The 25,799-nt window shown below is 45.1% G+C and overlaps 1 protein-coding gene across 1 annotated transcript in view; it reads left to right on the top strand.

The window, feature by feature from the left end:
• The window catches only part of LOC308328538 (zinc finger MIZ domain-containing protein 1-like), a 146,578-nt gene that overhangs the window by 68,269 nt on the left and 52,510 nt on the right, over positions 1–25,799 (top strand). The window contains 3 exon segments of the mRNA XM_080782431.1: positions 9,045–9,153; positions 13,604–13,717; positions 23,145–23,250. Of these exon segments, the coding sequence (XP_080638557.1) occupies positions 9,085–9,153; positions 13,604–13,717; positions 23,145–23,250 (289 nt within the window). The 5' untranslated portion in view covers positions 9,045–9,084.

The following is a 25,799-nucleotide window of genomic DNA, read 5'->3' as shown; positions in this document are numbered from 1 at the left end:
TAATGTATATATGGACAGATTTCAGGATCTGTCTCTCTGTGTCCTTTTATTCTGTATCAGGCATGCCCAAATATGAAGTGTTGTGATGTCAGAACAGGCCAGCTCCATATCTGCAGATGTAGGGGGGATCAGGTCCAGAGCCCGGGCAGAGGCTTTTGTGGTGGTTCTGGACAACCGGCTGTCCAACGGACTCGACACCGGGCACTGGTGGGCTGTTATAGCCCCACCAACAGGTGGATTTTTGGAACAAAATGCCTCAAATCATCCGAGGCGTAAGAAAAAATGTCACCCTTTTCACATTGGCCTATTCTAGCGCCACCAGGAGGCCACAACCTGCCCTGCCCAGCTGGTGGAGTCCTGTGCCCCGAGGGGCACCTTTTCTAGTTTTATTTTATTTGATCTATTTATTTTAACGCCCTATATTGGATCATTCTACAGCATCAAAAACAACATAATGTAATGTTCTTCATAATTACTTCTACTTGAATACTTGAGTATATATACTTTTTCCAGCGCTATTTATAGACAATCGTGTATCCCTTCAACACAGCTGCTGCTGTGTGTGTGTGTGTGTGTGTGTGTGTGTGTGTGTGTGTGTGTGTGTGTGTGTGTGTGCGTGCGCGCGCGTATGTGTGTGCGCGCGTGTATGTGTGTGTGCTTGCGCGCTCACATACACTTTACTGGAAATACTCCAATAAAGTACAAATTCCTCAAAATTGTATTTAAGTACAGTACTTATGTAAATGTACATTCCACCTCTGGGTATATAGGTACTGTATCTCGGAAAAGGAACCGTTGAAATCATTACAGGATCTAAACCGTATACTCGGGAGTCATTCCGACACATAGAAATATGTGTGTGTAGAACGCACCATTTCCAGTGCAAAGCATAGGTGGCCGCGGATGATCTATGCACTTCAATATCTAACCGTTCCACATTTTCCTCGTCGGCTGTGTGGAGTTGACAGGGCTAGAGTTTTATATATAAAAAGGCTAGAGGGGCAAATATGACTATAGTGGGGTTTAACTCAGAGGGGAACGAGCGGGGTGGTGGGGGGTGGGGATTAGCAGAGGAGAGGATTAGCTGAGAGTCTACCAAATAATACAAAGAGTAAAAACCAGAAAACGAATAAAAGCGCAGAGAGAGAGAGAGAGAGAGAGAGAGAGAGGGGGGGGGGGGGGGAGAGGGAGAGGGAGAGAGAGAACGAGGCAAAGTTGAAGCCCGGCTGGGGAAATGAAGAAACGATAGCTGGGAGCGGAGTGGAGTGGAGTGGCGAGCATGCAGGCCTGGAGAAAATGAAGGGAGTCTGCATGGTTGTGACTGTGTGAGTTCACCCCTACTACACATTATAGCGTGCACGCGCGTGTGTGTGAGAGGGAGAGAGAGAGAGAAGGCTTGTGGCTTTTCCAGACACACACACACACACAGAGAGAGCAGAGATGGTGGCTGCCTGTAAGGGGAGGGGAGGAGAGGAGAGGAGAGGAGAGGAGAGGAGAGGAGAGGAGAGGAGAGGAGAGGAGAGGAGAGGAGAGGAGAGGAGAGGAGAGGAGAGGAGAGGAGAAGGGAGGAGGGCCACTGCAGCTGAATGGTGTTGATTGGCCTGTTTGAAAACACATGAACTGCAGAGAGAGAGAGAGAGAAGAAAGGATGGGATGAGAAGAGAAGGGTATATAGGCGCGCACTAGAGAGAGAGAGAGAGAGAAAGGGCGATCTGTGATTTTTCTTTCCTTCTTTTTTTTTTCTCCTCTTAGTGCCACGCCGTGCCGTGCCGCGCTGCAGCCCAAACCACATTAGAGCAAATGAATCCATTCCACCTCCTGTTATGGCAGCGCCCTCACAGGGGGCTCTGGGAGGGGAGGGGAGGGGAGGGGAGGGGAGGGGAGGGGAGAGGAGAGGGTAGGAGGGGAGGGGAGGCTTCAGATATGAAGGATGGAGGGGCGGCGGGGGGGGGGGGGGGAGAATGATGGGCACGGGGAGAGGGAAGGAGGCGAGAAGGAGATGCACGCTGGGTGGCTGTAATGATGTCTGAGGGCAGAAGAAAAGGAGGAGGAGGAGGGAGGGAGGGAGGAGGGGACAGATAGATGGGGAGAGAGAGCTCATCTTTTGAAGCAGAGAGAGAGAGAGATGAGAGAGCAGGTCCCCCGCCGTGCCTAGAGAGCATGCAGGAGAGATGCTTCCTCTCCTCTCCTTCAGCACACTGTCTGTCTGTCTCTTCTTTTACACTGAATAATGAAGGTGATCTCTTGTGTGTGTGTGTGTGTGTGTGTGTGTGTGTGTGTGTGTGTGTGTGTGTGTGTGTGTGTGTGTGTGTGTGTGTGTGGCTGCAGCCATAAGTCCACTCTGCAGTGCAGGGCAGTGCACCGTGCCACGCCACTGCAATGGACTGACTGCACTGCACTGTCCTATACACGTAACGTCACTGCAATGGACTGTCCTATACATGTAACGCCACTGCAATGGACTGCACTGTCTTACACGTAACGTCACTGCAATGGACTGCACTGTCTTACACGTAACGCCACTGCAATGGACTGACTGCACTGCAATACACTGTCTTACACGTAACGCCACTGCACTGCAATGCACTGCACTGTCTTACACGTAACGTCACTGCAATGGACTGCACTGCAATACACTGTCTTACACGTAACGTCACTGCAATGGACTGCACTGCAATACACTGTCTTACACGTAACGCCACTGCAATGGACTGCACTGCAATACACTGCACTGTCTTACATGTAACGTCACTGCAATGGACTACACTCTATACTACACTGTCCTACACACGTAACGTCACTGCAATGGACTACACTCTACTACACTGCCCTACACACGTAACGTCACTGCAATGGACTGCCTACACTGCACTGTCCTGTGGGCGGCGGTGGCTCAGTGGTAGAGTCTCTGCAAGACTCTGGACCCCTAATTTCTCCTGATGTGCTGGTTGGTGCCTTGCATGGTTTCCGCCGCCATCGGTGTATGAATGTGAATGTAATGTACAATCTATGGAAAGTGCCTTGGATAAAGGCGCTATGCACCATTTACCATGTACTACACTGCACGCCACATCACCACTGCACTGTGTATGTATATATATATATATATATATATATATATACACAGTACACAGTATATATATCTTCAAGTCAAAGTGTGAAAACGCTACAGAATTCTAATCTCAGTCATCATGTTGCTTGACTTTACACACACTAAAAACGCTTACACTGCACTGTTTCCGTGAAATTGGGGAGAATTTTTTCACGAAAACTGAGGTTTTCTCTTTCTAATGAGTGTTTGTGTGGTGTGTCTGTCTGTCTGTGTGTGTGTCCCTCTCTCCCTCCCTCTCTCCCTTCCTCCCTCTCCTCCTCCCTCTCTCCCTCCCTTCCTCCCTCTCTCCCTCCCTCCCTTCCTCTCTCCCCTCCCTCCCTCCCTGGCCTTTCCTGCCCCTTCTCTTACATACTCCAGTGCTTTTCATATTACTCTGCTTGTGTTTCTGAGCACTTATTTCTTGCCCCACTTCCCCGGCTTGTTTTCACTCAGGATGGAGAGAGAGAGAGGGGGGATGCTGCTGTTTGTTTGTGGTTGGTTCAGTCTGCTGTGAATCAGAGCTAGCCTCTCACTGCTCTCACCGCTGCGTGTTTAAGGGGAGGATTGTAATATGCACACAGTATAATTGGGACGTGTCATCCTTTGCTTTTGCACCTCTGGTGAAGTGGAGCCGAGTGGAGCGGCTGATTTAAGATGTTATATTTTACGGGGGGGGGGGGGATAGACCCCCTGTGGTCAAAGATGTACAGTAGATATTGGGTTTAAGTGGTTAAGGGGGAAACCCTTATGCAGTCTGTCTCCATAGAATTGTCGATCGACTATTTTCGGTGAAGATATTTTCTGTAAAGTGGGGTGCGTGCGTAGATGGTGCATTTATATAGCGCCTTTATCCAAGGTGCTTTACATAGATTGTGCATTACATTCACCCATTAACACACACATTCATACACCGATTGTGGCGGAAGCCATGCAAGGTACCAACCAGCACATCGGGAGCAATTTGGGGTTCAGTGTCTTGCCCAAGGACACTTCGACATGTAGACAGAAGGAGCCGGGATTCGAACCGCCGACCCATGGATCATTGGACGACCTGCTCTACCTCCTCAGCCACAGTCGCCCGTGCATGCGTGCGTGCGTGCGTACTGTATGCCATAGTGTCATAGTATGTAAGTGTCGTTAATATTCTGTAGAAAGCCTGGAGACTTGGCATTCAGTAATCGGGTGGTATTGTTATGGTCAGATCCACATGGCTGTTGAGACGTTTAACCCCCCTGGTTCAAACATCCTTATCCTAAACATCTCTCGCTCCTCCAGAATCGGCAAGATGGGATGGCAGCTCGGTTCCATGTTCTTGTTAGTCTTTGTACTAAAAGCGCCTATGAGTGCGTGCTCGAGATTGGGGGGGGGGGCGTGTGCGCGCGTGCAGTGAGGGGCGGCCGTGTTCTCGCAGAGGTATGTCATCTGTTATGCAACGCTATGCTTTCTTTTCCGCACCAGGCCTTTCCCAGTGCAAAGGAGAGAGAGAGAGACAGACATGTGTGCATTAGTGGCTCAGTTAGCCTGGACAGTGAAGCGGATAGTTGGACACTGACCACAGTGACACCGACATCATGGTCAGCGCTCACAACCGTGCTTTTTTTCTGGCGGGTTCGACAAGACGGACAGTCGGACACGCAACTAAATTAGCCTATAAATCTGAGGAGGACGACGACGACACCCAACGAAACGCCACCCGGGTTCCACCCACATCACATACTAATCTACTCCTCTCTCTCTCTTCGCCTTTGTCTCCGCAAACAGAGAGGGGTCTTCCTCTGAACGAACAGGCCCTGCATGCAACACAGCTTAGACACACACACACACACACACACACACACACACACACACACACACACACACACACACACACATACACACACACACCCACACACACACACACAGAGTGAGAGAACAGAGCATCAAGGGAGGAATAGCAGAGCTGGGGGGGTGGGTGGGGGGGATAGGTAATCCCACCCTTGTTTGGAGGTGTGTGTTGTGTTGTGGGTGGGTGGGTGCAGGGTGGGTGGGTGGGGGGCTACAGGAGGGGAAACAGTTAATCAATAGCCCACAAGGTCAGACAGCCAGCGTGGCGCGGCGCGGCTAGGAGGAGTGTGCCCAGTTAGTGGTCCGTGGTGGAGCCCAGCCGCCCGGGCCGCGTGAGGGGGATTTGTAGCACTTGTCAGGAGCTTAAAGGAGCCTCTCTCTCTCTCTGCAGACCGCTGGCTCACCGGCTGGCTGCCTGGATGGCTCACTGGGTAACATGAGGTGTGATGTAGGAGAGGAGAGGAGAGGAGAGGAGAGGAGAGGAGAGGAGAGGAGAGGAGAGGAGAGGAGAGGAGAGGAGAGGAGAGGAGAGGAGGGAGGGGAGAGTTCCGCTCAGTGGCAGGAGAGGGAGACATCTTCTGGTCAGCGGGTGACACCGCAGCCTCTGTGGGCCTTATTATAATTCTAACCCACTGAGGTCATACAGTATCTCCCTCTCGGGATGGAAACCTTGTGTGTTCCTCTTGTCAGGAAATGGGACAGGTACAAGTCCTGTTCCCATGCAGGGTCCAATCAATGTGGCTATATCATTTAGTCTAGTGACCAGCCTCTTGTTAATACTTTTGGTCCAATATCTATAAAACCCCACCAGACACACTACACTACACTATGTCTACACAGTGTTTCCTGAATATATAAGGGGAATCTAAAGGTCCTCATAGACCAGGACGGGCAACATTGACAATGGCGAGGGCCACTATATTTCCATTGCATGTTTGGAATTGTAACAAGCTGAAATCTATATTCAGATAATTATCCTGCAGGGCCACATTAAGTGATTGTGGGGGCCCGTATGTGGCCCCTGGGGCCGCCAGTTGCCCAATGTATGTCATAGACTGATGAGCTTTTCGAACAAAACCTGGATTCGACTGTTTTCACTGCACACTCTATACCGTGCGGCAAAAGCAAGGCGTGAGTTTTCCCTTTCTGCCCGCGGGATCAGGTCAGGTCATGGTCGTTATAGCGCTCGCTAGTCGTCTTGTTGAACGGGAGTGTTTTAGCCTAAAGGCTAAGGATAAGGAACAAAACAAAGAAAGAGGGACTTTCTTGGTTTGTTTTGTTCTCCACGTGCAGAAATCCCCCCTGACTCATGCTCTGTCACAGAGGACCAGGTCTCCAGCAAACACCTCGCCACTGAGGTAACTGTACTCTGTTAGCGTTAAGCCCAGAGGATTGTAGAAAATATATATATACGGCTCGCTCTCCCCTTTTGATGTCCTGCCTTTAAGGCCCCAATCGAGGCGGAGGAATTTCAACCTTTTGTGTTTACGCAACCCTTATACTGTGTGTGTGTGTGTGTGTGTGTGTGTGTGTGTGTGTGTGTGTGTGTGTGTGTGTGTGTGTGTGTGTGTGTGCGCGCGCAACCGAATGGAAGCTCCGTCTGTTGTCCTTTCTAGTGTATTCTGCATTTATCCATGAAAAAAAAAACGCAACTCCTGGCTGAGTTAACACATTATAATGTTCTCCCATATCCATCTTGTGGTCTCTCTCTCTCTCTCTCTCTCTCTCTCTCTCGCTCTAAGCGGGAACTCTTTATCAGTAGCGGGCAGCTTTCTGGAGCCCTGCCCCCGCCCCCCTGCATGATCGGGGATTCTCCCAGTTCAGTAGGCGTTTGTGTGTGTGTGTGTGTGTGTGTGTGTGTGTGTGTGTGTGTGTGTGTGTGTGTGTGTGTGTGTGTGTGTGTGTGTGTGTGTGTGTGTGTGTGTGTGTGTGTGTGTGTGTGTGCGTGTGTGTGTGTGTGTGTGTGTGTGTGATGGAACGGTGTAGTGGACTAACACTGATTGAGATAACACAGGGGAAGGGACTGAGGGGCGATGGGGGCGGGGCAGACCGGCTCCATTGTAAAGCCTCTGATATGTGAGCTAAATTAGCTGATATCATTAAGACATTCTTTTCAAACCTTTTCATGTCAAGGACGACCCCCAAAATGACCCCCCAAATGTATTTGGCTGGAGAGACCAATCTCAAGAACATCACGTGCTATAGGGATCTCCTGAAGCAAAGATTTGACTTAAACATTTCTTTGCTTAAAATGATTGAGAGCGAGACAGAAATCCAGACGGATAGAGATCGTGCCACTATAGCTGCCTCTCCTCATGCTCTGAGAACAGAGCATCATATAAATCAACGTGTTCTTCTGTGGCTGATAACCTTGACGGTGAGATGCTGCTCGTCAACGCAGATAGCAGGGTGACGCAACATCCCCCCTTCCCCCGCCGTCTGGAGGACAAGGCCTGTTTGTCACCCCCCACTGAGCCACACTAATGGGCTTCTATGCACACAGAATATAACTCTTCCTTTACTTCCGGACCCTTCCCTAGTATACTTCCTTCACAGCAGGTGTTACCGATGATACTAATGAAAACTCTGTTCCATCTACTCAAACTTCTCAAACTTTTAAACACTTAATATTAATATTAATAATATGATATAATGTAATGTAATGTAATGCTGCTTGAGTTTGTCAAAAGGCACTATAGAGTGCCACGCAGATGAGGTTAGATTTCACTCTGAAAAGCTCCGCCCTTCCATTTCCCCCCAAAACCGGGAGTTATAATTTTCCATTACTACCTCGTGCTGTCAGAATAATTAGGAAGGCCAACAAAATCATAGCAGACAACTCCCATTCTGCACATTGCCGCTTCAATCTCCTCCCATCAGGCAAGAGATATAGAAGTATCAAGAGCTCAACATCTCGCTTCAGAGATAGCACTTACCTCGTAGCCATTAGACATCTGAACTTGACTCATTAGGGAGGTTGGGCTGATGGATGTATGTATGTAGCAATATGCATATAGCACTTTAAAAAACTGAATGTAATTCCTATTCTGCTGGTTTTTGTATTCTTGTTTTTGTATCTATGGTTGTCTGTATATGTTGAGTATGAACCAAGACAAATTCCTATCAACTTGTTGACATGGCAATAAATTATTGAATCTTGAAGTCTCATCTCTCTTTAGAAGCGTTTATATTCCAAACGAAAGTCAGAAATGAGGACGGAACATTGCCGCTCTGATCAAAACCATGGCCAGCGACGTGGATTCAGAGATAATAGACAGTTTTGTCGGTCCGTAAACAAGGAAGTGAACGATGTGCGCATGCGTAAAACATGTCCAGGAGCTGTGCAGTGCAAGGCGTTACACACCCATACGGGGCCATTTGGAACACACTTAAGGCCACTTTGAGACCCACTGGTGTAGCAGAGAGTTAGCCAACATGCACCATAGCAGCACCCTGGATGGAACTGAGCTTTCATTAGTATCAGTGGTAACAACTGTGAAGGAAGTATAGGGAAGGGGCCTAAGTTCTTTCCAATATGGCTACTGTGTGCGTGTAGAGCCTATTGAGGGCAGGGTAAGAGAGAGCAGAAACCTCTTATCTCCTTATTTGAATGGATTTATTTTTATTTTGTAAATGAACGCCTACTTGATCATACTACGTGCAGCGTCACACAAAAGCATGCATCGAAAGTAGCAGATCTGTTGTAGATCGGTTGTAGATCTGCTACTTTTGAATTTGAATGCTGAAAACAAGTAACAGTTTTGGACATGCGAGGTTTCCACCGCCGACAGAGACGACGGTATACGTGAACAAAAAACCCCCCAAAAAGCTGTAAAGTTGTTGTTTCGAGTGTGTCAATGATGAGTGCGAACCGCGAGAGGAGCGCTCCGTGCCAAAGGAACGCCGCTCGAAGGCACGCACCCCTCCTCCTCCTCCTCCTCCTACGCAGGGAGGAGGAGGAGGCACACGCAAACGCGTTGATCTCCTCCACGCACGCAGGGTGTCATGTCGGTGTCACAGAGCCGTCAGTGGGTTGGTTGAAACATTCTCAACTCCCCCGCCGGCTATACAAACAAACAAACTCCTGCCGTTTGTAACCGAGGCCTCTGTCTGTCTCTTGTTGTTGCAGAGTAACAGGAGCTTAATGGCGACCCGCTAGAGTCATCAACATGAACGCGCTACCGTCGATGGATCGGCACATCCAGCAGACCAATGACAGGCTCCTGTGCATCAAACAGGTGTGTATAATGAGGATTCTGTCTCAATTTGACACGACCTCTCCCCTCTCCTCCTTTCCTATCCTCTCCCCTTTCCTCCTCTCCCCTTTCCTCCTCATTCATCCCATATTTCCTCTCTCCTCTCTCGTGTTCTCCTGTCCTCAATCCTTATAAGGGCATGTGTTATAGTCTAACCATTAGCTCCAGTCATGCAGATCATGTTGCACACAGGGTCAGAGAGAGAGTAACGTGCACGCGCGCACGCAGCCACGCGCGCGCACACCCACACACCACAGACGGTCACATAGAGGGAAACGTGCATGTGAACACAGTCAGAGACTTCAAAGGGTTGTGCATACGAGACCAAAAGGTTGCCATCATGACTGCATGAAAAGGCCAGTTCTTCTTCTGTTCTCTCCTCCAGTGCTGGAAAGTAGTATTTATTCACTTAAGTACAATGTAGAGGTCCATGTTAATATGTACAGTATAAGTATTTTTCATTTTTTGAGGGGCGCTAGCCACCCCCTCCAACATCTGGCTTATCTATGGACTTTTAATGTTTGTTTAGAGCTCTTTTGTAATTTATATTTTTTATAGATTCTTTTGCATTTTGACAGCATACAGTACATTGTGCATAAATCAAGTGTCTTCTGTCCCAAAATTGGGTCAGCCCATAGTATGCTGAAGCAAATATACACAACATTCTAAAAAACAGCGCCAGAAGAGTAACAAAAAACATAAAAAATAGACAGCTAAAGAAAACAAAAAAACAACAAACACAAAGGGGGGGGGGGGGTCCTTGGGTTGTACTAACCCTAAACCTATGATTTGGAGGAAGAAAAAAAAACTTGGTCCAAGCATTCATGTTCAGGATACTGGAACTGGACTAGGATCAGACAGCTGCACTTCAGTCAGAACCAGAGAAAAGAAAGACCAGCACACTGTATGATTTGTGTAACTGATGACAAAATAATACTTATGCTTATACAACATGATTTTTCTTCTTGGGATTTAGAATAGTGAACAGTGCTTCTAAAAAAAAGCATGCTGGGAGCTTGTACATCTGCTATTTTTGAACATTTAGACCTTTTTTTTCTCTCTTCTGTGGGTCCCTGACACAAAACCTTTCCAGATCGTGGACCCCATGATATTATCATTTCGGGGGTCCTTGGCATGTGCGATAAACTGAACTCCCCGCTCGCCTGGTGCTATTACAGTATGTTTCTAATAATCTTACTGTAGGATTTGAATGACTTGGTAAGTTCAAGCACTGTTTTTAATGGATCTTGTATGTGCTTTGTCTTTCAGAAATTGTTGCCCTTTAGTATTACTAATCTAGTATAGTCTAAATGTCAGGATTAAGAAGAGTGGAGGAGATGGAAAAGATGGTGAAATTTAAACACTGTTGACAATACAGGTTCTGTGTTTCTTCCCCGTTATAGTGTTGATATACCCTCAGGTGCCCTTGGCTTGTAAACACACTCAAGCTGTACTTTTCAAAAAGAACGAACATGCTGCACTCTCTGTCAACAGACTCATGGGTTGACAGTATATATAAATTGTACTGCAACACAGCTTCAGCACAAACGCAGACTCTGCTGTACTCAGTGGATGGAACAGATATTCTGTCAAAGAGTTTCAACATTTTCTAATAAATTTGAAAAACATCACTCTGGAAGCTCATAGTAGAGCTGTGATTTAAATGTCACGCCCCAAAATACGGAGGCCAGCTGCGTTAAAAACACATCAAATCAGGTGTATAATAGGCTCTATTTTTGTGGAACCCCCTGAAGGAACCATGAGGGTCCCTGGACCACACTTTGAATGACCCACGTGGTGTAACAAGAGTGTTTTCAGTGAGCATCATTTTGGTTAACACTTAACACTGACCTGAAATCAGATACAAAAAATGTTTTCTACATCCTGACAGTTTTCTGAAAAAGCTGTTTCTATGTCAGTCGTTCTTTGATTTTTCAAAAATAGCAGACCTACAATCTCGTAGCGCGCCACTCGGTGGCGCGCTATGACATGAGCTTGTAGATCTGCTATTTTTCAATAGCTAAAGCATAACACAATGCACCAAAAGGGGTTCCCGCCCAAGGATGTAAAGAAGAGGCCCAACTTCTTCCCAATATGGCTGCTTGTGCATAGAGCCAACGTCCATACTGAACGCAGTCTGTCTGACTCTGACCTGAGTAGATGCAGTGAGAGGAGGCAGTGTTGTTTTAGGTTTGGAAGACACAGAGCTCTATTACATGCAGACCAAGTGAACGGTGTATTGTGGGGGGCATATACTTTAGTCTGACGTTACGTACCAATAGTCCCACATACGTGGCCGGTTAAGTCTCACCCGTGGCTTCTATTCTGCGTGCGGTTAGGTTTCTGCATGGCGGCATGAAGAGATTTTTGGAAGAATGAGTGTGTTTCCATCTGATATGCAGTGCACCCGTTTCTGGTGTGTGGACAGACAGACAGACAGAGCTGTGTTGGATCATGCAGGTTGAACAGTGTTTCTGGTGTGGATAGAGACAGACAGACAGACAGGCAGGTATCGTGAAAAGCAGCTTGGCCCTGTCCAGGGCTAAACGAGGACAAACCCATCAGCTCTGCCGGCGAGGGCAAAAAACACGCTTTGAAGTTTGTCAGACGGCTGGCTTCCTTTTGTGTGTGTGTGTGTGTGTGTGTGTGTGTGTGTGTGTGTGTGTGTGTGTGTGTGTGCGTGTGTGTGTGTGTGTGTGTGTGTGTGTGTGTGTGTGTGTGTGTGTGTGTGTGTGTGTGTGTGTGTGTGTGTGCCTCATCACTGGCTCTCTCTCCTTCCCTCTGTCACCTCGTCGTCTCTCTCTGTCCTCTGTCGTCCTCGACACCCCCGCACCCCTCTCTCTCTCTCTCTCACACACACACAGACAAACACACTCACACACACGACAAAGGGACTGTCTCAGCTTTGCGACCCTCTCCTCTCCGTGACTCCACCACCAGGTTTCCATATTTCTGCTGTCCTCAGTCAGTGTCGAGATTGTCAGGCTGTGTCTGGTGCACTGCTGAGTGAGCGCTGCAGAGAGAGAGAGAGAGACAGAGAGAGAGAGAGAGAGAGAGAAAGAGAGAGAGGTGAGTAAGTTGAGGTGTTCCAGACAGCTCCCTCCCGCTACGTGTGTCTTCAGGTCTGATTTATTCCGCCGCCAAGGCCGGTATACGACAATGAAGCCACTTTATGGATTCTCATATCACTCTTCTGGCTTTACCTCAAACTTTCTGCTGTCAGCTATAGGGGCCGACAAATTGAGATAGCCTATATAATATCTATCCTTATCGCGGCGACCTCGCCGCGAAAAGTTTTGAGAGCTGACAGTTCAGTTCAGTGGTGCTCAAACTATTTCATGTCAAGGAGCCCCAGAATTATATGTATTTGGCCGCCGACCCCCATCTGAAGATATGTTGTTCCTTCCGGGGACCTCCCCCCAGAAACAAAGATTTTAGTTAAAAACGTTCACTCTGAAAGAAAATATATGCGCCACATTTTCACGATTTTTCTAAAATAGCAGATCTACAAGCTCATTGAGTTGCATTGGTGTGGTTGACGTTAAAAACCTGTTTTGTCCTGACCCGACCCTTTGGTGTGGTTGACGTTAAAAACCTGTTTTGTCCTGACCCGACCCTTTGGTGTGGTTTGGTCTTTACAATGACTCATAAGTCGGGCTCCAATGTGCACCAAATAAAGCTCCCCATTCAAAACCCTCAGCTCTGCTGCCCCCTAAAGGCAATAGAGAGTATAGAGTCATACGAAACAAGTCGCTTTTCAGTCCCAGATGAGAAGAAGAATAAACACTTTTAAGTTGGTCTCAGTTTCACCGACTGGGAGCGGAGAGAGAGAGAGAGATAGAGAGATTGGATGACATGCAGACAGCTGCCAGGAGGACCAAGGGTGTTATTTTGTGCACTGCAGCCAAAGCCAGACGAGCAGAGCCTGTTTAATTAAGACTAGAGTAGAGACTAGAGGCAGCAATGGCGCTCAAACGTTTTCATGTGGAGGATCCCCATGAAGGGAGAAGTGGATAATGTTGCTCAGGAGAGGGAACTGTTACCCCCGCAACCCGATTCCGGATAATCGGTCGAGGATGGATGGATGGATGGATATGTATTTGGCCACAGAAAGGCTGACGCCTTCCGTGAAAGCACTAAGGTTCCAAGAATGTAGAAACGGAACCAGAACCAAAGTTCTTCTGGTGGAAAAGGAACCAGTCCTAGAACCAAAGTTCTTCTGGTGGAACAGGGGCCTTGCCTTTGAGAAGCAGTGAGTTCTATGATGCGATGATGAGGGTTGAAGGAGGAGAGACAGCGATGGGTATAGACGTGAGGGAGAAGAGAGGTCTTTCCCTTCACGTTCACGTTCTAACTGCCTGCTTGTTGTTGTTTCTTTCCCTTCACGTTCACGTTCTAACTGCCTGCTTGTTGTTGTTTTGTTTCCGTGCAGCACTTACAAAACCCCGCCAACTTCCAGACGGCGGCCACAGAGCTACTGGACTGGTGTGGAGATCCGCGGGCCTTCCAGAGACCTTTCGAGCAAAGCCTCATGGGATGTCTGACGGTATGCACGCACGCACGCACACACACACACACACACACACACACACACACACACACACACACACACACACACACACACACACACACACACACACACACACACACACACAAACACACACGCACACACGCACACACACACACACACACACACGCACACACACACAAACAACAATTATGGGTTCCTTTCTTCTTTTTTTTAGGCACTTCAGACCTGAGCAAAACAGTAATTAAAACAAACACACTGGCTTTATCTCATGTTAACTTGTGGGTGATGTGTCCACTTTGGAGGCCAAACTCCATGAGCCGCCGGTCTGCTAAGAAAATGTGTGAAATGAACCTCAAAGTGCAGACTAGTTTTAAAAGAAATGAAAACACATGGAAGCCCTACGTTTGTCATAAGCCTACATTTGCATCGAGACACAGTCAGTCAAAGGTGTCTTGCAAATGGAAATGTACAATTACCGGTACACATTTAGACTTGAACTGCATGTTCTTATGCAGTGCGACCTCACAAGGTAATAGACAATCACATAGATAGAATGAGAGAGAGAGAGAACAGCGTATTAGTGCCTGAATAAACTAGGATACCAGGTGTAATATAACGTGCACAACAATCACATTCTTAACATTTGTGGTCGAGAAATACAGGTCCAATAGATAAAAGACACGACTGATTGTGTTTGCAATGGTAGCCATTGTCTTGGTCGGTCCGTCGCTAGCATCAATTGAAAAGTGAAGGGGAAGAGTGAAGTGGTGGAAAGTAACCAAGTACAAAGTACTGCTTTTGTGTGCTTTTTCAACCAATGGTCCTTGAGGGGGTTCCAGGTGGTCCCCAGCTAAAGTTTGTAACCAAATTTACCTTTTAGATCTTTAACTCTATACAGTAAAAGGTATAAAGGTTAAATTATTGTTAAACATCTGCATTACGTAATTTGAAAATGTAGAACAAATTGTTATTTTGATCAAGGTTTGCCTGTTGTCTCACATTGTGGACAAAATCCTATCCAACGAAAACAAAATATTCTTTAGCCTTGGGTCTGCAAGGCTAAATCTCATCAGACGGCGGTCCGTGGCTCAAATGCCGAAAAAATAATGGTGCTTGATATGAAAATGGTTTGAAAACCACTGGAGGGGTCACCCCAGCGGTCTATGCTTCTTTAGTTTTTGCCAAAAGGTTCACCAGTTCTTTTCACCAGATGCTAGCCTATAGTAGGTCAGTCAGAACAGGGAGGGGATGGGCTTGCTTGGGCTCATGTGGTTAGGACTTTCCCAGCTGAGAACAGGAGCAGGCTGGCCGTTGTCAGATGTGATGTGACACGGCTGAGCACTGGAGCAGCTGCTGAGGGCTGTTAGGAAGCGCTGACACATGCACAGCACACACGCACACACGTTAGGCCAGTGGTTGGTTCTCAATCTTTCTTTTCATGTCAAGGACCCCCAAATTGACACTAATTAGCCCGCGGACCCCCATTTGAAATGATATGCCAGGGACCCCCCATGAGAGAAGACTATTACGGCTCTAGCAGAGATTCTCAACCCGTTTAATTTCAAGCAACCCCAGTTTGACATGCATTAGGCTACGGACCCCCATGTAATGGCATTTCTATCTCTGGGACCCCCAATTTACAGTATATTGTAAAATCTAAACGGGTCCTTTTGGTTCCATTTGTACACTCAGAGTTACAGACACATAAGGGTCCATTTGGTTCCTAATTATCATTTAGCTGGGGACCCCCGGACCCCACTTTGGGAACCACTGCGTTAGGGCGGCCATTAGGGGGCGCTGACAGAGGTTAAAGTCCTAGCAACCTGCCCGCTGCGACTCTCTTCACTGTGTGCCTGTCTGACACACGCGCACAACACACACACACACACGTGCACATGCGCACACAAGCCACACACGCATGCACGCACCAAGCAATGCACATTGCACACACGCAAGCAACACATGCAAAAGACTTTCATACATTTTAAACTTGGAAGTGGGACATTCTGCATAATCAGTACTTTAAGTACTGATTAAGTACTGATGACAATTTAAGTACATTTTGATGCCAATACATTTGTACATTTACTCAAGTACACTTTGAATTCCAGACTCCAGAATGCAGACTCTATTGCATTATTGACACATTTACTTAAGTAAAAGAATTGGAGTACTTTTTCCGCTACTGGAAATGTTGTCCTGGCCATGTCTATTAATCAAATGACTACTACACAGGCAGGTGTACACACACACACGCACACGTGCGCAGACACACAGTCACAGTCACACACACACACACACACACACACACACACACACACACACACACACACACACTCTGAATGCTGTGAAACACACCTGCAACACAACACATCAAAGCAGGCTAATTACAACCGCAGGTGTTTTATCGCCACATTTTCATCTTTGAATTGAAAAGACGTTTTGTCCTCGTCTCACAGCCTCCTAACCAGATGCCCGAACCACCATTCACTGAAACATTTGTACTTTACTGTCTTTACTTTTACACCGTGATGTGACGCATTGTGAGCTTGTAGATCCGCTATTTTCAAAAGATTTTGTTTGTATCCATTTTGAACTTGTAAAACGGGACATTTTGAACAATATTATAGTATAGGCTACTTGGCACTTTAAGTACATTTTGGTATCAATACTTTTGCAATTTTACTCAAGTACATTCTTTATTCTTGTAACGAGCATTTCTACAGTATTGATACTTTTAAACTTCACCCTTTTTGCAACAAAAAAATATTTTATTAATGACGTTTAGAAGTTTTAGAACAGTTTCCTGGGGGTCTTTATGTGTGCAATATGTGGTTTTAGATATTTTAGATTTTAGTGAGCCACAGCCCAGTGTCTCTGATGTCATGGACATTGGGCTCACTTACTTCCTGGATCACTGAATGATCCTTTAATGTGGATACAGAACCATACAATGGGGACCCCCCCACTGAGCTGCCTCTTAGCACGGCTGTTTCTCATCAGATAAGTCTTTAATCAAGTCTCAGGGAAACAAAATGCACGCTTGAATTCTTATCAGAAGAATTACAGAAGCAGTGCAAGAAAAAAAACACATTTCTACAGTACTTGCCAAATAAATTGTGTCATCATCATTAAATTAGCTCAGTTGGTTATGTTTAACCCTTTTTGGGCGGGAACCCCTTTTGGTATTTTAAGCATCATGTTTTTAAGCAACTTTAGCTGTTGAAAATAGCAGATCTACAAGCTCATAACGCGACACCGAGTGCCGTGCTACAAGCTTGTAGATCTGCTATTTTTGAACAGTTGCGAAACTGTGGCGCACATCTTTGAATATATATTTTTTCAGAGCGAACGTTTTCAACTCAAATCTTTGCTTCTGGAGGGGACCCTGGAACAACATATTTTCTGATCATTCTGGGGGTCCTTGACATTAAATAGTTTGAGAACCACTGACATACAGTAGAAACATATGGTTTTTCAGAAAACTGTCAGGATTTAGAAGGTATTTGTAGAATCGTCTTCAGTCTAAATGGGTTAATGGAATTCTCAATTGAATGCGGTTATCTGTATTCCAGGTTTTTAGCAATGTGAGTGTTTCTTTTATTTTTTTTATTTTTTTCTCTTCAAGGCTGACTCTGATATCTTTAGAGAACATTTCTCTGAATATAAAGCAGCCCACAAGGTTCCTGATATGATATCAAGTTGGGTTTGGCAGGATTTAGCCTCGGAAACCCAGACGTTTTTATTTCCAGGGAGAAAGAAAAAGTCTGGGACCGAGTCCACTTCAATACGGCATAGAGTAGTGCAAACGCCGATCACTCTCTGCTGATTTCTGATCGCCTGCACCTTTGTTAAATTTACGCGCACACGCACACACGTACACACACACACACACTCCTCTCTCTCTCTGTCGCTTAAATTAATTAGTCTCATGTCGCGCAGCTGTGTCTAAATTCTCCTGGCGGATCCTGCCGGGAGCTGCCTATGCCATAGAAAGTATAGGTGGACCCCAGGCTAGGCAGGATTTAACTATGACACACACAGGGTGACGGGGATTTGCTTAACCACTTCAAAAATATGTGCTTTTTCATACGACAAATAGTGACATTATAGAGGGGCTTTCTTAAAGCTTGTAAAGTAATTGCAGTGTAGTAGTAAAAAGTACATGATGTGCCTCTGAAATGTATTGGCTGGAGGGGAATAAGTACAATTGTATCAAGCATAACAAGAACATGGAAATACTCGAGTAAAGTAAAACTAGCTAAAAATGTGACTTTTGTTGTAGTTGTAAAAGCTTCTCCTTCTGACTCCTATAAAATAAGTATGTGCAGTCTGAGCTGTCACTGTTTCACCTGATAACTCTGTCTGCCTCCCAGACGCACACACACACACACACACACACACACACACACACACACACACACACACACACAGACCTCCTCATGCACAGCGAGCGAGCGACGGATCGCAGCGTAGTGCGAGAGACGTCAGTGTAGTGACATTTTTATTCTGGAGTATTTTTAGCAGCAGATTCCTACAGCGAGCAAACCTTTTTATTCATATACGCACCATTCAGCTGTGTGTGTGTGTGTGTGTGTGTGTGTGTGTGTGTGTGTGTGTGTGTGTGTGTGTGTGTGTGTGTGTGTGTGTGTGTGTGTGTGTGTGTGTGTGTGTGTGTGTGTGTGTGTGTGTGTGTGTGTGTGTGTGTGTGTGTGTGTGTGTGTGTGTGTGTGTGTGTGTGTGTGCGTGCGTGCGTGCGTGCGTGCGTGCGTGGCACAGATGTTTTGCTCAGTGGTGGAAATAGTGTAGCCTACTCACATGTAATACTTAAGTACAACTATCAATACTGCAACAAGATCTACAAGCTGAAGTATATTCCGTATAGGGCTGAAGTGGTTAATGTATGTTCTGTAATCATAATTATTCAAACCTTGGCACGGTGTGTGAATATATTGCATTGTTTGTAAAGCACTTGATATACAGTCTTCCAATGAACCATTTACCATTTTATTCTAACAGCCATAACATGGCCCTTGAGCGAGCGAGCGTGCCTGCGTGTGCGTGCGTGCCCTACAAGTGATATCACAATGTTCAAAGCAGTATAGGGGACACGGTGAACTGGTTTTGTTTCTCTTAAAAGAACAAACAAAACAAAAAAAACATGTATAAACAAGCTCAGGATATGAAAGTCCCACTGACCCGCCAACCATGGCATTTTATTACGAGACTAAAATACAGGGCCCTGAATTATGTGTTCTCGGAGGGGGATTATGATGCCGAAAAACGGGAGCTTAAACTGTTCAATCCCTGTTGAATCTAAACCTGTGGTTGGGCTGCCTGCCGTTTATATATATATAAAAAAAAAGATTGACACGGACATGATTTGACTGACTGTCAGAAAGATGTCAGTCTTGTCAGATGCCGGAGTGGGTCGGTAAGTGAAACAGATTCACTTAACTTCGTCCCGGGAAATGCTTTTTCCTCGTGTTTCTTTGCTTCTTCCGTGTGAGCGTGCAGGTTCTTTGGCAGACAGACAGACGAGGCTCCAGAGAGGATCTTGACAGGCTGCTCTCGTTCAAAGTATCCTATAACGCTATTAGAAGCGTCACGTCTTTGAAGTCCCACTTTTAGTACGACGCGACGCCTCACGTCGTCCCCGTCGGCTGATAAACCTCGTATCTCCATGTCACAAGTTAGTACAGTACAGTACAGTACACAGGTATAGGGTTGGTAATGTACGTTTTAGTTATTAGTTAACTAAAGTTAAGACTTACAGTGGAGTAAAAAAGTACAATATTTGCCTCTGAGATGTATGTACTTCAGTAAAGTAAAAAGTACAGAACTTGAGTAAATGTACTTAGTTACTTTCCACCACTTATTAATGCCATACTTCGTTATTCTATAGTGTCACACAAAATACAAAATTGCCGCAAGATCTGCAAATTTTTGCAGGCTCTTTTTCCCATTGTCTGAAAAGTAACGATTTAATTGGACATACAAGGTTTCCTCGGGCGACAGCGAGGATAAGATCTCTTGTTTTACTACTAATAGCCTTATCGCCTCTCTGTGGCAGAGATGGGTGTGTGTGTGTGTGTGTGTGTGTGTGTGTGTGTGTGTGTGTGTGTGTGTGTGTGTGTGTGTGTGTGTGTGTGTGTGTGTGTGTGTGTGTGTGTGTGTGTGTGTGCGTGCGTGTGCGTGTGCAAACATGCCTAAGAGGCACCCACTTTGACCTTGTTGTGTTTTTTGGACACACATCTGTTGGCACTTGGCAGATGAAGCAAAGAGGTTTTCCACCTATAATAAGGATCTAACTCCTCGTCTCACCTCCCGAGCTCTGTTGTTTATCTTTCACTTAGCGTCCATCTTTATTTCACTTGGTGTGAGAGTCGGTTTGACGCCTGCATGGACACAAACGCATAAATGGATAAATTCTTTGAGGACCAATGCAACAGAGTACCATAGTAGTACAATATTTACCTAGTTTATTTTCTTTTTAAATTTTTAATCAAACATACATGTAAACGAAACGACTGACTACCTAAGTTTATTTTCAATACTTTTACTTCTACTCCACGACATCTCAGTAGAAAATGTACTTTTAATCCACTACAATTATTGTCTCCACCAGGCCGAAGGCATGGGGAGAGAGTATGTTTTGCACTCCGTCCGTCCGTCCGTCCGTGCGTGCGCCTGTGCGTGCGCCCGTGCGTGCGTGCATGCGTCAGAATAATGTCAAAACAGGCCAGCTCTATATATGGATCCTGGGGGCAGGGGCCCGGTCCAGAGCCCGGGCAAAGGCCTTTTTGGGGACGTTTCTGCACTCCCTGTGGTGGTGTGGAACGTGTGTGTCAAATTTGAAGTCGGTGGTGCGAACGGTTCTTGAGTTACGTGGATTACAGAGACGTGGTGCATTTATAGTTAGATTAGATTAGATTACAAAACATACATACCCCTTATATTTACTTCAGCTATTTGAAAATAGCTCGCTGTGTGACACACTGTGAAAACGTCTGAAATGGGAAATTCCACATACAGTAATGAGTTGCTTAAATGTTGGTAAATGTCGAATACAGGACTTTTACTTGAGTATTTCTATACATACATGACGGTATGATGATAATAAAATAAAAAATTAAACTGTGTACTTTTTTCCACCACTGGCATAAATTACATATTAGGCATAACCTCGAGTCTGTGTGTGTGTGTGTGTGTGTGTGTGTGTGTGTGTGTGTGTGTGTGTGTGTGTGTGTGTGTGTGTGTGTGTGTGTGTGTGTGTGTGTGTGTGTGTGTGTGTGTGTGTGTGTGTGTGTGTGTGTGTGTGTGTGTGTGTGTGTGTGTGTGTGTGTGTGTGTGTGTGTGTGTGTGTGTGTGTGTGTGTGTGTGCGTGTGTGATGTCTGTGTTAAAGGTCGGAGGCGTAAACTGGCAGCTCAATATCGCTGCTTCTCAGCGGCTGAAAAGATCAGCAGCGTTTAGACACAGACAGGATTAAGATAACTTCAGTGCTGTGCTTACTTGTTTTCTTAGCATCCATTATTCATCCAACTAGATGAATATTTCACAGTGCTGCTCGAGAAAGTAAAACCCTCCCTCATTGGCCCTTTTCTAGATAAATAAATGATATATATATATATATATATATATATATATATATATATATGTATATACAGTGTTGTATGACAGTGTTTCACAAACTTTTTAGCCTGTGACCCAAAATTGCCATTAATGGTGTAAGAACAAATTGCACCCTTTTCACCTTGGCCTATTATAGCACCACCAGGAGGCCACAACCTGACCTGGCCTGGTGGAGACCTGTGACCCGAATTCTAGTTTTATTTTATTTTTTTCAATTAACTTTTTATTGAATTTTACAATACATACAACAAAAACAATACAAGACAATATACGTACAATACACACAAGGGGAGATATCATTATCTGCCTCTCTTCTCTATTGATGATCATAATACATACGTACCTCAAATAGGTGCATCTGCTTCTACAGGTTAAACAGATTTAACTGAATGTAAACAAAATCAGGTCTTATGGTAGAGACATGAGTAATCCATCTATCTGTGAAGACTTCATTCAACCTGACCTCTAAAGCTGAATTTAATTCTCTCCATAATAAATAGAGCTGCTATTTTTGACACTTTTGTGTGACGCTTTAGTAGTGTGATCAAGTAGGGAATTAATTTAGGGAACAAAAAGAAGAAAACCAAAGTTAGTCAGCCTCGTCAGCAACGATACGTGAATACAGCTCCATGCTGTGAGTTTATTTTGTGCCTCTGAGAGAGTTTGGATTCCTGCTGAGAACAAAATGATTTGCCAAAATTAAAACACAAACGAGGGCCAGGATGCAGATGCATTTTGTTACTAAATTAAAAGTGCCAGTAGCAGTAGTACCCCGTATAAAACTGTACTGTACCATACTGATTTAGTATAGGACACACAGTCGCTGGCTCACCCACTCTGCCATGCTGTTATACTGTGGCACAGTGGTAGTATTTCATGAACCTTTCAAAGTAGCAGATGTAAGCTGCGAGTCTGTAAATCTGCATTTTGAAAAGTTTTGAATAATGTTTTGAATATTGTAGCTTTTTCTTTAAACACGAACACATTGAACAGGTTCTCTTTTTTTGGCGGCGGGGGGCCCTTGCACAAAACATTTTCAGGTGTGTGTAAATGTGTGCGTCGTTGACATGAAATAGGTTCAGACAAACTGCCTCTTATAGCTATTAAGACCTGTGTCACTTTAGCGTTTAACCACATGAATGAACCATTATTTTATACTTTAGCTATTGAAAAATAGTAGGTACCCTCACAAAAACATGCAGTAATCCTGGTCTCTAAACTGCCCCCCCCCTGGCCAGCCGGGGCGCCTGATGGAGGGGAAAGGAACTGGTTGGAATAACGTGTTCCTTCCACGCACTACGTCCAACCAAGGAAACTCCTCCCTGTCAGGTGTAAAGGAGCAACTTGGACACTCAGGCATGAAGGGAGCATGAGTTAAGTCCGTTGCTCTCCCCAGGCTGGCGGAGGGTGTGTAGAGCCCAGGATCACAGTAGATGATTGGCACAGGGGTGAAAAATGGGTTACAAAATCGTGGGATAAAAAATATATATAAAAAAAAAAGAAAAATAGCAGATATATAAGATATATATCTATATGTATGGATGGATGTATATGCCGCCGTATCGTGAAAATGTGTACAAATCATTGAAGATATATTCTTTCACAGCACAAGTTTTTAAGTCACATCTTTGCTTCTGCAGATGGTGGTCGGTGGCCAAATTATAGAAAATATTTGGCGGTCCTTGACATGAAAAAGTTTTAGCACCGCTGATTCGTTTTTCAGAAAACTGTCAGGATTTAGAAGTAGTTTTGTTGAATCTATTATTAAGTATTGATTATGGATCATGGCCCTCTGTCGTCCTCATTCAGGTGGTGAGCCGGGTGTCCGCTCAGCAGGGCTACGACCTGGACCTGGGCTACAGGCTGCTGGCGGTGTGCGCCGCCAACAGAGACAAGTTCACGCCCAAGTCCGCAGGTAAGACCACGGCGGTTCCCAACCTCATCTCCTGAAGAGTCCACGCCCCACCCAGTGGTTAAGAGGGGACGGGTGGGCCCATAACATATACTCCTGAAGAGTCCACCCAGTGGTTAAGAGGGGACGGGTTGGTCCATCGTCGCTGTCAGGAAGAAACCTGTTCTCCCAATGTTTGTTTGTTTGTTTATTTGTTTTTGGGGGGAGGGGGGATTAACACCCCTACCTGATCAAACTACAACTTAGATAGATATATGGATAGATACTTTATTTGTCCTTTCGGAAATGTGTTTTGTGCCAAGCAGTCATCAGGATACAAAAGACACATACACAAACAAACAGATCACACGTACAGTACATAATAAACGAAACAATGCTAACAAAAGGCTACCAGTCATAGTTCCAAGAGGCATCACAACTGAGATGGCGCCTGCTTGTTCATAAGTCCTATACTTATGGGAACAAGAAACAACAAACGCTTCACAGAAAAGCATAACAATTTGAATGTAGCTGATCTGCAACTTTTCAATTTGAATCCTAAAGGTTTTGGACGAAATGAGGTTTCTTCCACCCGACAGAGACGATACATATTTGTTATAAAGTTATATTATAATTAGAATGATGATGGTCTTTTGCCTATTTTTTGGGGACCCGCTTGCAGTACCCTCCCAGGTTGGGACAGAACCTGTCCTATGTGCTGTTGTTCACTTGTCTTACATCGATTGATGATGGTCCTCATGACTTGTTCTATAGTAAAACAGGCAAACTTCAAAACAAAGTGAAGCGGTCGAAATCACACACTGTATTTTCTTTCTCATATTTCTCATCCGGGGGAAAATGCTGCATTCGTGACTAAACTCAGGGTTAGGGATTCACATATAAGTAAATGAATGTTATGATTTGGTGTCCAGACACTCTCATTATGTGTAGTGTTATGATGATCTTTCTTGGAGCTGGACAGATATCTCATTATGTGTGTTATTATTATGTATTATTATGGATGTTAGGCGTAGAGTCACTTTGGTCCTTGTGTAGCCGAGAGGCTCAAAGCCTGAAAAATAGAAAAGATGCAAGACTGGCTCAGATGCAATGTAATGTATCATGTTTATTTGAGAACGCTGACGCGTTTCGGCAAACAGCCTTCTTCTTCCGAGCAGACTAAAACCCTGAGCACCCACTGCCTTAAACCAAGGGCAGTTTCCAGAAAAAGCGCACCTGTTTTTCTCTCTTTGATATCTCCCCTTTTTTCCTTTAGGCAAGTGGATAAGGTATTTGGCTCTATAGTGTTCCTCCCGTGCTTGATTCATTTTGATTGAAGTATTTATTAACAGTTTGCAGAATTACAGTACATTTCAAGCACAACTCAATACAAAAACTGTTAACTGTGAGTGGACAACGCCATAAAGCATTACACTTGTTTACAACCGTTTTCAATTCATTATAACATTTAGAGGCGTACAAATATACACTACGCCAAAAACAGGAAATCATCATAAAGGAGGTAAAAAAGGGGGGAAATAGTGAGGGGGAAAAGGGGTGGGTGGGGGATTCAGATTTTACGGGGGCCAGTTCTGAATGAGAGCGGTTTTGAAGGAGTCAAGGGATTTGCATGTCTTAATGACAGTTGGTAGGGCGTTTGTGACATAGGACCGAAATGAATTTAGTCCCTTTTTTGTGCCGAATCTGGGTTGCACTGTGGTTTGCCCGGGAGACCAGGGTTCGAGTCCCGGGCGGTACACTTCATGCAAGTTCAAAATGTGGAAATGACGTACAGTACAACAGCAGACACGAGAGTCTCGTTGATTGATTGAATACTTTATTAGTCAGAAATGTAAACGTCATATTGTACAGTCAGACATTTAGGCTAAAAGGATTACGGAAAGAAAAGTATTGGCGACTTGTTCCTAATGATTGTTGTGTATATACTTTAAAATGCCACACATGAGTGTTGTGTATAATTTCTTTAACCGATTTAGACCTGAGGATGCATCTGTGTCCCCTTATAGCTTTTAACAACTTTAACCATTATTTTAAACTTTAGCTGTTGAAAAATAGCAGATCTACAAGCTCATAGCACGGCACAGAGTGCTGCACTACGAGCTTGTAGATCTGTTATTTTTTTTAAATGAATGAATGAATATATATTATTTCAGAGCGAACGTTTTTTTTTCTCAAATCTTTGCTTCTGGCGGGTCCCTGGAACAACATACTTTCAGATGGGGGAAATACAGATATTATCCACCACTGATATAGAAACATAGGCTTTTCAGAAAACTGTCAGGATTTAGAAGACATTTGTAGAATCTGGTCTCGGGTCTTGATAGGCTAAAACGCCACAGACAACCACACATTCAGTATGTGAGAGTGTTGTGTATTATTTTAAAACGCCACAGACAACCACACAGAGTGTTGTGAGGGAACAGATATTTTTAGTTGCCATTAAACATTCATGAGCCATTGAGACGAGCTGCACCGTTTGGCAGATCCACACAAAAACAGTCTACTCAACACTCTTCATACTTCTCCTTATAACACACAAAGCAGTGGTGGGA

The sequence above is a fragment of the Protomyctophum bolini genome, assembly GCF_963924005.1.
Source record: "Protomyctophum bolini genome assembly, chromosome: 14".
NCBI lineage: Eukaryota > Metazoa > Chordata > Actinopteri > Myctophiformes > Myctophidae > Protomyctophum > Protomyctophum bolini.
The sequence above is the reverse complement of the archived record's forward strand: the minus strand, read 5'-3'. Positions and strand labels throughout refer to the sequence as shown.